At 36.5% G+C, this 12227-nt stretch overlaps 1 protein-coding gene across 1 annotated transcript in view; it reads right to left on the reverse strand.

The window, feature by feature from the left end:
- Window positions 1-9114, reverse strand: part of LOC109823752 (eIF-2-alpha kinase GCN2) — a 53453-nt gene extending 44339 nt beyond the window's left edge. Inside the window, exons 1-5 of the mRNA XM_020390121.1 lie at window positions 8741-9114; window positions 1825-1896; window positions 1661-1720; window positions 1484-1589; window positions 843-974 (exon numbers count right to left, since the gene is read on the reverse strand). Of these exons, the coding sequence (XP_020245710.1) occupies window positions 843-974; window positions 1484-1589; window positions 1661-1720; window positions 1825-1896; window positions 8741-8856 (486 nt within the window). The 5' untranslated portion in view covers window positions 8857-9114. The remainder of the gene's footprint in view (window positions 1-842; window positions 975-1483; window positions 1590-1660; window positions 1721-1824; window positions 1897-8740) is intronic.

The following is a 12227-nucleotide window of genomic DNA, read 5'->3' on the forward strand; positions in this document are numbered from 1 at the left end:
CAACATCTCTGCATATAAACAATTCTCACAAAAATAGCAAATTTTCAAGATGGAGAATATACCAATCAAGTGGTCAAACTACTCACTACTACTGCATAGAAACCGGAGCCGACAAATGGATAAAAAAAAGCACAATATTATTTTACCATTTGATTGTTTCAGCGAATCAGCAGTCATAGGGGGTGTTAGTCAATTTGAGCTTGTCAAGTAGAATTAGGATAAATATTGAAGTGGGATAACTTTATGAAAGTGGGATATTTTAGTAGGATAATGAAGGATAATTTTTTGGATAAACTTGGTAGAATAGCATGGGATAACTTGATAGAATAAAAAAGTTATAATGTGTGTATTTTTATGATGTAATACCTTAATTTATATATTTTTTAGTAGCAAAAATGAAAAACAAATGACAGTTCAAGTCTTAAGGATATAGTATGAAGATGTAAGAAGTGCATTATTACATGGAAAAAAATTAAGAAAGCAAAATACTACATTAAGACCACATATATTATATAATTAATTCAATAGTTAACTCAAATGTGACGTGTGTCGTCCAGATTTAAATCAAATATTCGCAGTAAAAAATAAGCATGCATTTAACAATTGTAAATAAGCATAGCTTTGTAATATACAAGAGAACATAATAGTTCTACTTTAGTTCTAGTTTGAGAAGTGGGATAATCAGAAACTAGAACGGACTTTTTCTATATAAGATGAATGAAAAGTGGGATAACTTTTTTCAATTATCCCAGTTCTACTTTTGTGCCAGTACTAATTGAATAATACCTTAAAATGTTATCCCAATAAAAGTTCTAATAGTAACCAAAGTTGAGTACAATTACAGTCTGCACGATATTGAAAGAACTTACATTCTCAAGTGACTGTTCAGTAGGCACAATCCCTGATAGAAACTCTTGAGCAGCCTCCACCAGATTGAAGATCATCACCCGTCCTTCTCGTGCATTAATAGTTGCCTGATGAACAGAAGAACACAGTTAAAAAAGATCTAGTGTCAAGGTGAGAACGTTGGGATGGTGCTAAAGTAGGCATTCATTTGAAATCAATCAATGCAAGTTTCTAATCAAAAGTTTGATGACCAGCGCAGAACAATATCAAAGAAAAAAGGAAAGGAAAAAAACTCTGCTCGACGGAAATTAACATCCCGAGTGTTTGAAAAGAAATACCACACAAGAAATGCTACTACATAAGCAAGTTGGATATCATTACCACGTAAAACCCACATTATGCCTGGTCAGATGAGTATTTGTTATCCAAATTATACTCTCAAGACATTGATTGAATCCAGCACTTGAAAATATAACCCAATGATAAACTATAAAACTCAGAATTTAACAATGAAATCCAGACTTGCAGAATATTTGAAACAATGCATGTCACCTCATTTCCATCAGGAGTGCTGGAAAAGAAATAGGACACAAGAAAATCCTATCATATAAGCAAGTTGAAATTATTAACCTCAGACCTGATCAACAAGCAAAGAGAGGAGCCTATCAGCATCCATCTTTGGCAACCCTTTCTGTGGGACAATCTGTATCTTGGGACACTTGTGAGGATAGCCAGGTAGGCATCTGAGATATACAACAGACAGATCAATATTTGGAAAATGCAATGAACATCAGGAGTGCAAACATACTGTTACCTTATTGAAAGACGGGCTGAAACATTGAGATCTTCATCAACCATGTCATTTGAGTAAGGCCTGCGACAATAGCATATCATGTCAAGTAAAAAAGCATTCATCTCCATGCTCATAAGCATTAAATAAAACACCTCAAGCAAAAAAGTGAGGTCCTACCAGAGTACCTGAGATTTATGTCAAACCGAGTATAAGATGATTCTGTAACAATCTTGATGTCATCTTGAAATATCGCAGCACTGAAAAAGAAGTAATATGTAGTCATCCAACCTGCTAAGCGCATACAAACTTATGGTGGCATAAGCAGGTCTATTTATATTTGGCAAAGCAGACATGCTAAGATCAGACTTCTGTGATGATAATCATTTCATGTGCAATATTTAAACACTAATGAATTTCAGGACAAAAGTTTGGAAATGCTTGCATTATGTCTTGCCTATAGAAGATTTGCACTAAAACCAGACGATCTATAACTAGGTATGCATCTATGTTGAATGGGTAGGGAATACAGGTATGGGTACCAGTACGGGCACAGAACACGGCAAATTTCTAAAAGGTAGGGTGGGGGGCATGGCTATATAAATATTTATATACATGTCAATATTAATCATTTATATGAGAACAAGGATGTGAATTGTAATTCCTATTTTTATGTTTTTTTTATTATGTGGATTATAGAAAATCACTAGTTTTTGAAGTAGATATCCAAACTACCCTTCGAAATTGTAATTTGAAACCTGACCTATGTCTAATGAGTTTCAAGAAGTGGATGTGAAATGTAGAATATATTCTAAAAAATGTGTGACAAGTGTTTTAAATTAAAACATGTATTGTATAATTGAGTACATGCCAGAATAAATGTATGCATATATGCAAGGAGTGTCTAAAGAGTTTGGGTACAAGTACTGGTACGAGTTGAATGGCTTAAGATTAGAAGTACCAAGGTAACATAGGTATGCACATAACTATCATAATTTAAAAATAGATTGCAGTTCAAAAGCCTTATATAAAGGGAAATCATATGGGTCCCTATCCATGAGCATAGCTAGCCTGGACTATGACATGGAAATAATATGACCAAATATTGTTAAATAATGAGGTCCTATGCAGTGTGATTAATAACTTGCAAGGTTGTAGCAAAATAGTGTATAGACGCGACAATGTACATAGCATAAAATCCAAATTTTCTATGAAGTTGAGACCACTCTACTTGACATTAGTGTTGATGATGCATTAAATCAACTAATGGAAGTGATAGTTTTCATCACAATCCCCTCTTTCTGTTGGTAAGTAACTTATACTACAATCTAATGATGTATCAAAGGTCACTAGTTCACAATAATATTAACAAAGGTATCTGCATACATACCTCTCAAACCAATCCTATTTGCAAAGTCATCCCAAGATTCTAAACTATTTGCTAATTTACCCCTATATTTAACAAGGTTGGGTTAATATCCCCCTTAGATTCCTGTTATGTAATATAATATATTTCTACATATCTTGTCCTGTAGGAAGGATTAGAAATTTAAAATGGGACGAATCTACCTCTAATTAAGCAATTAAAATAAGCTAATCCAAAATTATATTAAGGGAGAGAGAGAAATAGACGATGGATTTTGACGCCAACGACAATCCCAATCGTCATTAGCATGGAAAGGGTGGGCAGGGGATAGGGCCAGGGGTAGGGGAAAAGGAAAAAAGAGTGGCTGGAGGAGAGTCGCATGTCTTTGTCAGTAAGACCCAAGGATAAGGAGAAGAGGGAGAGAGTTTTTTCTCTTTTTTTTTTTGGTATTTGGGGGGGTTCAACTCTAACAAGGCATAGGGTCAATTCCCTCATTATCGGTGAGATAGGGGGCGAGAAATTTAGGTTAAGAGTGACAAAAAAGGGCGAAGGTAGAGAATAATGATGCAGGATGACCCGCATTGTGTCATTGACACGGTCCAACAGCGACGGATTTAGTTTAGGGTGGGGAAGAGAGCGAGTTCAAGTCCGCCGAGGAATGGGGTCAAAGCTTGCACTTCCAACGAGACCCACTACCCTTTGTCCAAGTTATGGAGACAGAGAAAAAGAGGGGTAATAGAGAGCAAAGGTCAAATCATTATTACAATATTCTATGATTGAAAAGCCACGATATGAAATAGGAGGGGTATTTTAATCCAATATGAGATAATGTGGGATGATTAGCAAATAGGTAGATAATGTAGGGGGAGAGCGAGTTCAACTCTGCCGAGGCATGGGGTCAAAGCTTGCACTTCCAGCGAGACCCACTACCCTTTGTCCAAGTCATGAAGAAGAAGAGGGGGGATAGAGAGTCAGGGTAAAATTATTATTACGCTATTTATGATTGAAAAGTCACGGTGTGAGATAGGAGGGGTATTTTAATCCAATATGAGATAATGTGGGATGAATTAGCAAATAGGTAGATTATAAGGGTATCTGCAAATAGAATAGATTTAGGGAGGATGTAGTTGAAAAGAGTATCAGTAATATGAGTAAATTTCTAAAAGTACAATGAACTTGGGGAGATTTGCACAAAACTAACACGAAGGTTTTTATTAGAGAAAATAATCATGCTCTTTTCACCAAACTACCTTGCCTAACGGCGGCTAGGGTAAGTGATTATGTGTTTATATATAACATATATTGGACCAACTTACCATTAGACACTTTCTATACATGCTACATTACTATTTTCCACTCTCCTATTTTCAAGGATAGTTTATATCTGTTATTCAAACCCTTAACATCGTATCAACAACTGCCAATGGTTATAAGCATTATTCAAGTTAAATGTATGCATACGTCAGATACAAACTATTACCCTTAAACAAAGTACGCAACCCAAGCTAGGCAAGTTATTAATTTTAGCTCCTAAAATGTGAATGATTTATGAAACTTACGTAAGATTTATGAGCGAAGCAATAGTGTATCTAATACTTGAATCAAAATGCTACAAAAATCACTTCCAATACAGCTAAATATTATGTAGAAAATGAAGAAATTAGAAATTAGAATTTATAAATAAGAAAAGAAAGACAAGGAAAGAAAAGAAGATAAGGAGGAGAAACATTGTCTCCTGCTTCACATAATTTCTTTAGCAACTTTGTGAAGACATTTACATGGTGCCATGAGACCATGATCACTAAGCAAGATCCATAGACAACATACTGGAGTAAGTGCAAGTGTTCGCGTTAAAGATATAGTAGTTCAATGGAATGAACAGATTCAGTAACAAATAATGGAGCTACATCACTCGTAAATCTCATAGCATGTGTTCCTTTTAACCACTATACAAGCAATTGATCCTGCCAGAAGAGCTAGGATATTAAGTTAGTTGTTTAGTCCCATATTGGAAGATTATCTTTATTGTATTCTATTTATTTACCTACAAATAAAACCTAAATATAGCACTTTGTTATAAGGCATTGTTCCCTCCTTTAAGATGATGGAAACCAATTACAAGGAGAGCAAAGCCTCTATCCTGAATTTCCGGGTTCTTTACATGAAGCGTTCTCCAATCGGCACCATTAGGTCCAATCTTATCACAAGTATATCAGATTCACTTTGCTCTAGCTTCAATCCTAGCACCTTCTTCAATGCAATCTTTCTTAATTACTGTAAAAGAGAGAGCGATGCACCTTCATAGTTTGTGTTCTGTACCAACTAAAATTTTCAATTGAAATCATGCCATTTTTATCAATACAAGGCATCCTAAGGTTAGATCATCAGGTAGTAAATGATCTTAAACACCCCAAAGTTTCACCATTTCTTAACTTGAAAAGTGAACTGGAAACAAATTTTCATACCAAATTCTAGTTTTTGCGTTTGGGGAGAGTGAGGGGCAAAGTTAGGGGTTTGGAGTATCAAGTTGTCAAACTAACGTCAATTTGAAAGCTTTGAGGTATCAAATTGTCAAATAGAACTTCAAGGTATTCAAAGCCTTGTATAACTATCATAATCTAAAAAATAGGATGCACATCCAAAGCCTTGCATAAAGGAAAATCATACGGGTCCCTATGCATGAGCATAGCTAGCCTGGACTATAGCATGGAAATAGTATGACTAGATATTGTTAAATAATGAGGCCCTATGCAGTGTGATCAATAACCTACAATGTCATAACAACTGTGTATAGACACGTAAATGTACATAGCATAAAATATAAAATTCTATTAGGTTGAGACCACTCTACTTGACATCAGTGTTGGGATGCATTAAATCAACTCATGAAAGTGATAGCTTTTCATCACAATTACCTCTTTCTGCTAGTAAATAACTTACACTACAATCTAACGATGTACCAAAGGTCCTTAGTTCATAATAATATTAATAGAAGTATCTGCATACATATCTCTCAAACAAATCCTATTTGCAGACTCATCCCAAGATTTCTAACTATTTGTAAATTTACCTCTATATTTGCTGAGGTTGGATTACTGCCCCCTTCCCCCAAATTATAGTTATGTAATATAATATATTTCTCCATATTATGTCTTGTAGGAAGGATTACAAATTTAAAAGGGGACGAATCTATCTCTGATTAACTAAATTAAGTCAATACACAATTATGTTAAGGAAGAGAGAGAAAGAGACGACAAATTTTGACGTGATCCCAGTCGTCATTGGCATGGAAAGGGCAGGTAAGGGATGGGGCTAGGGGAAAACGAAAAAAGAGTGGCTGGAGGAGCGTCGCCTTTGTCTTTATCGGCAAGACCCAGGATGGAAAATCTAGAATAAGGGGGGAGAGAGAGAGAGGGTGTTTTTTGGGGGGGAAGGGGGAGGGGGTGCTTCAACTCCAACTAGGCATAGGGGTCAATTCCGTCATTGTCAGTGAGATAGGTGGCGACAAATTTAGGTTAAGAGTGAGAGAAAAGAGTAAAGATAAAGTCTGATGAAGCAAGAAGGCCCACATTGTGTCATTGACACGATCCAACAGCGGCGGATTTAGTTTGGGGGGGAGAAGAGTGAGTGAGTTCAACTCCGCTGAGGCAAGAGGTCAAAGCTTATGCTTCCGACGAGATCACTGGTCTTTGTCCAAGTTATGAAGACAGTGAAAAAGAGGGGTAATAGAGAGCAAAGGTAAAATTATTATTACACTATTCTATGATTGAAAAGTCATGGTATGAAATAGGAGGGGTATTTTAATCCAATATGAGATAATGTGGGATGATTAGCAAATAATTAGATTCAAAGGGTATCTGCAAACAAGATAGATTTAGGGGGTGTAAGTGAAAAGACGTTATTAGCAATATGGGTAAATTTCCAAAAGTACTATGAACTTTGGGAGATTTTGCACAAAACTACTACGGACATTTTTATTAAAGAAAACAATCATGCACTTTTCACTAAACTACCAAGCCTGATGGCAGCTACGATAAATTGCCATGTGTTTATATGTGACATATTTGAAATTTGAACAAATTTACCGTTATAGACTTTCTAGTTTTTGTACATGCTATATTACCCTTTCCACTCTCCTATTTTCAACAATAGTTTAGATCTGTTATCCAAAGCCTTATGTTATAGAAATAATTTCCAGTAGTTTCAGGCATTATTCAAGTTAAATTTATGCATATGTCACCTAGGGATACAAACTTCTATACTTAAACAAAATATGCAATCCAAATTAGGCAAGTTAGCAATTTTATCTCCTAAAATATGAATAATTTATGAAACTTAGGATGTGTTTGGCAACCATTCAAAATTGGGCCAGGACTAAACTTGGCCCGGTTTTGAGCATTTTTGTTTTTGGCAAAAAAATAAATGGACCAGAATTGGTCCAGTTTTTGTGGGCCAAAAGGTGGCCACTAAACCAATTCTAGTTTGGACCAACCCTCCCCTAGTTCAACCTAGAACTAGTTCAGGATAGAACTAGGCTAGGATTAGTTCTTCCCTGTTTTGAGTGATTTGCAAAACACCCATAGGTAAAATTTATGAGAAAAACAATAGTGTATTGATGCTTGAATCAAAATGCCGCAAAATTCACATTTCAATATGGCTAGATATCATGTAAAAAATGAAGAAAAATTAGAATTTGTAAATAAAGAAAAAAAAAGAAGAGGAAAGAAAAAGAAGATGAGGAGGAGAGATATTGTCTCCTGCTTCATATGATTTCTATAGCAATTTTGTAAAGACACTTTACATGGTGCCAAGAGACCATGATCACTAAGCATGATCCATAGACAACATAACAGAGTTAGTGCAAGTAAAGTGTTCACATTGAAGATATAGAAGCTCAAGGGAGTGAATGAATTCAATTCAATAACAAATAACAGAGGTACATCATTGGTAAATCTCATAGCTTGTTTGTTCCTTTTAATTACACAAGCTATTGATCCTACCAGAATGAGCCAGTATAGTAAGTTAGTTGTTTAGTCCCACTGTGAAAGATTATGTAACTGTATCCTATTTATTCACCTACAAATAAGACCTGAATAACCCTCTTTGGGATAAAGTTGTTGTTCTCCCCTTTAAGATGATGGAAACCAATTACAATGAGAGGAAGGCCTTTATCCTCAATTTCCAGGTTCTTTACGTCAAAGCTTTCTCCAATCGACTCCATTAAGGCACATCTTCTTCAACGGCAATTTTTCTTAATTACCGTAAAAGAGAGTGTGATGTACCTTCATAGTTTGTGTTCTATACCAATTAAGTTTCCTTCAAAGTCGTGCCATTTTTATCATTTTCAAGGCATGCCAGGGTTAAGATCATCAGGTAGTAAACGACCTTCAACACCCCAAAGTTTTACCCTTCCTTAAGTTGAAAAGTGAACCAGAAACAAAATTTCATACCAAATTCCAGTTTTTGAATATGGGGAAGGTGAAGAGCAAAGTTAGTGATTTGGAATATCAATTCATCAAATTAACGTAAATTTGAGAACTTCGGATATCGAAATGTCAAAATAGAACTTCAGGGTATTCGAAGCTAAAAAAGGGTGAAACTTCGTGCTAAAGTGCAAATAAACCCAACTCACACAATGCCCAAGCAGCTATCAAAATGTCGCATCTCCTAATCATTACGCAGGCGAATCAACCGAAATGAATTTAATCCAATCAACCGCAACAAGAATCGAAACTCACAGTGCAGTGAGCTCTTCAGAGAGAAGCTCTTGATCCTCGGCAGAAAGAGAGGAGTGGTCCTTGGGAGCAGCCCTCCCTCTGCTCTTCTTCTTCTTCTTCTTCGAGTTATGCCCCATCGATCTCAATCTCGCCACGCATCGACTAAAACCCTAAACCCTCTCGAATAGGAAAAAAAAGAAAAGGAAACCCTCGAAGTTTTGATCGCGGATCGATGGATCTTGAGTTTGAATGTGAAGTCGTTAGCGAGATGAGATTGGTGAGGGTATTTTTTTAGACGGAGGGTCTCTCTGGATTTTACTGGATAATTTCAGCAGTGTATCTGACAGCAAAGAGGTCTAAATTCTGATTTCTACAGTGGCGGCTGAAAACGCTGGCGTGCTCGATGTAGCGGTTCAGATACGGTTCAGAGTTTCCTTTCTACACGGACAAAACTTCAAAACAGCCCTATTTGCAAACTTAATCCCAAAAACTTTCACCTTTATTTGCAAAAATCGGTTTTTGAAAAAAAAAAGTTCACAAACTTTACGGGAGTTGAAGTCCCGTGAAGTTTTTTACATAACAAACTTCGTGGAACTTCAACTCCCGTGAAGTTTTGTTATGAAAAAAACTTCACGGGACTTCAACTCCCGTGAAGTTTGTAAACTTTTTCTGAAACTAGATCGGTTTTTGCAAATAAAGAAGAAACAGGTCGGTTTTTTAGATTAAGTTTGTAAATAGGGCAGTTTTGAAGTTTTGTCCTTCTTTCTACGGTTCTGGAATTTTTTTATTGGCTTCCAGCGACAATAGCAAGATGTCAGGATTGTGGGACCAAATAGCATTATACTTAACAATTTTAAACAAGCATAATTTTGTAATGGGTTTTTTTTAAAGACCTATTTTCCTAAATAATTAGCAAAATAAATCGTTTTCGCTAATTATTTAGCAAAAACGACATCTTTTTGGCCTGTTCTTTTTGGCCAATGGGCAAAAAAGAGATTGGTTTTGCTAAATTGGGTGTTCGAAACATACAGGATTACTAGTCTCGTATGTTTAGTCACCATTAATCTCCTACAAAATCACCCTAAAAAATTCTATAGGACTAGTAGTCCCGTAGATTCTGGTTCGGCACACACATCATCGCCACCTGCAACAACTCCACCATCTCCTCATCAATATTCTGAAACCTCATCAATTCAACATCTAACACCTCCGCTGTACACTCCTCCCTCACCACCGACTGCACCCATCTCGGCAAATCGATCCCTTCCTCCCCCAATGAGGCCTGGTTCGGGGCCTTACCGGTCAATAGCTCTAGCAACACAACGCCGAAGCTGTAGATGTCGAACTTGAGGGTCGGTCGACGGGTTTCGAGGACCTCGAGGGCACGATATACGGCGACGCAATTGGGATGGGAGGAGGTGGAGAAAAGAGGGTAGAGGGTGATGTCAGAGAGGGCGGCGGAGTCGGGATCGGAACGGAGGAGGATGTTGGAGGATTTGATGTTGTTATGGATTATGCGGGAAGTCGGAGTCGGAGGTGGCATCCTTGTCGCCTCGCTGGCGCCTGCGATTTCTACGTTTTGAATTTCCCATTGAGAGGGAGAGGGAGAGAGGGTTTATGGTTTGTTTGATAAGGAAAGGAAAGGGGAGGAGGCAGCGGGAACTTCCTGGGGAATATTGATTACTCCCTCTCTTGTTTATTAACTGGGAGATGTTGTCGTGGAATGTGCGGGCGGATGTGATTTAGTAGAATCTACTGGACTACTAGTCCCGTAGATTTTGGGGTAATTTAGTAGGAGATTAATGGGGACTAAACATACGGGACTAGTAGTCTCGTATGTTTCGAACACCCGGTTTAGCAAAACCGACCTCTTTTTGGCATGTTGGTAAAAAAGATGTCGTTTTTGCTAAATAATTAGCAAAATGGTCTGTTTTGCTAATTATTTAGCAAAAAATGTCTTTTCAAAAAAAAAACTTTTGTAATATACACAGGGGTAAAATTGCTCCTGTCTAGTTCAACTCTTGAAAAGTGAGATAAATTCAGAGGCTAGAATTGACCTTTACTATATATGGTGGATAAAAAATGGGATAATTTTTTACAGTTATCCCCGTTCTACTTTTGTAGTGGTTCTAACACCTTAAAATTTTATCCCGGTAAAAGTTCTAACTGACTAGCAACATATAAATTTATCCTACAAATTATCTCAGTTCTAATTATAGTTCCACTTGACTAACCCCCTTACGAGTCTAGTATTTTTTTAGGGTTCTAGCAACAATAGTAAGATGTAAGAATTGATGGATCCAATAGCAATTTTAATAACATGAGGGACTAATTTCAAATTATTAACGATGCAAGGGAGTAATATATAAAAAGGATTTATCCAGTATTAGTCTTTAATGTTAGATCTACATCATAAAACTTGAGATCTAAAACCATATAGCCATGATTAATTCAAAGAGATTAACAAAAATCTAAAGAGCGGAAGCTTATACCTGAATCCATTGCTTGATCTTGAGATGGGTTTTGATCTTCTAACCTTAGGGTTCTCTATAGCCGAATTTCTCTCTTAGATGGGGGTGAAGAGAATTAAAGAATGTAACCCTAGGTTAGGGACCATAACCCCTTATTTATAGATGTTGTACTTTTGTAATTTAACCCCTCAATAAATTACAATTACAACCTGGTATCTGCACTCGGATTCTATGCCCCTGAAGGCTTCCGGAACGCCGCGCTTAATGATCATAAGACTCATGCGATTTGAACGCTCCCACTTCTCATGCTCCTTCTTTGCATCAGGAGTGCTATCCGCATTGAGAGGTTGGGGTTGTTCAGTTCTTAATGCATAGTCAAGATCCATGCAGCCAAGAACAATTAATATGTTCTCTTTCCAAACCTTGAAGTTTGTCCCATTTAGCATGGGAATTGAGTTGATGTTAGCAGAAATTGTTGCAGCAGATGCATTAGCTGAAATAAAACAAAAGAATGCTCACATCAATAACCATAATCAATAAAATTCAAATAATGACAATCCCCATCCAAGATACCGGCACAACATTAATATCAAGTCTTTGGACAGTAATATTAACTTGTAAGTGATACCTTGTTGCAATGATCAAACATTGACAATAACTCATGTCAAATAATGAAACTATCTTTGGATCGATTCATTATTCACATGTAAACCTTATAATTGTCACACGCTTATCATCGCAGATGTGTATACAGTCTAAATAAATATTAACCTTCCTTTGGGCCGATTAAATATTTACACGAAAGCATACACACAAACATCTCACATTCCTCATGAACAATCTACACAAGAGAGGTTACTTTGGCAACTTCTTGTTTCAATTAATCAATTGGAGTGAGAGACAACCTTAATACCTTAATGTCATAATATTTGAATTAAATAATTGATTAAAAAACCGAATTAGATTTAAATTTTAATTTAAATCAACTGAATTTCCAAAAACTTAATTGGGGTCTTACAGCTTAATTAGGGCCCATA

The sequence above is a fragment of the Asparagus officinalis genome, chromosome 9 (assembly GCF_001876935.1).
Source record: "Asparagus officinalis chromosome 9, Aspof.V1, whole genome shotgun sequence".
NCBI classification, from domain to species: domain Eukaryota; kingdom Viridiplantae; phylum Streptophyta; class Magnoliopsida; order Asparagales; family Asparagaceae; genus Asparagus; species Asparagus officinalis.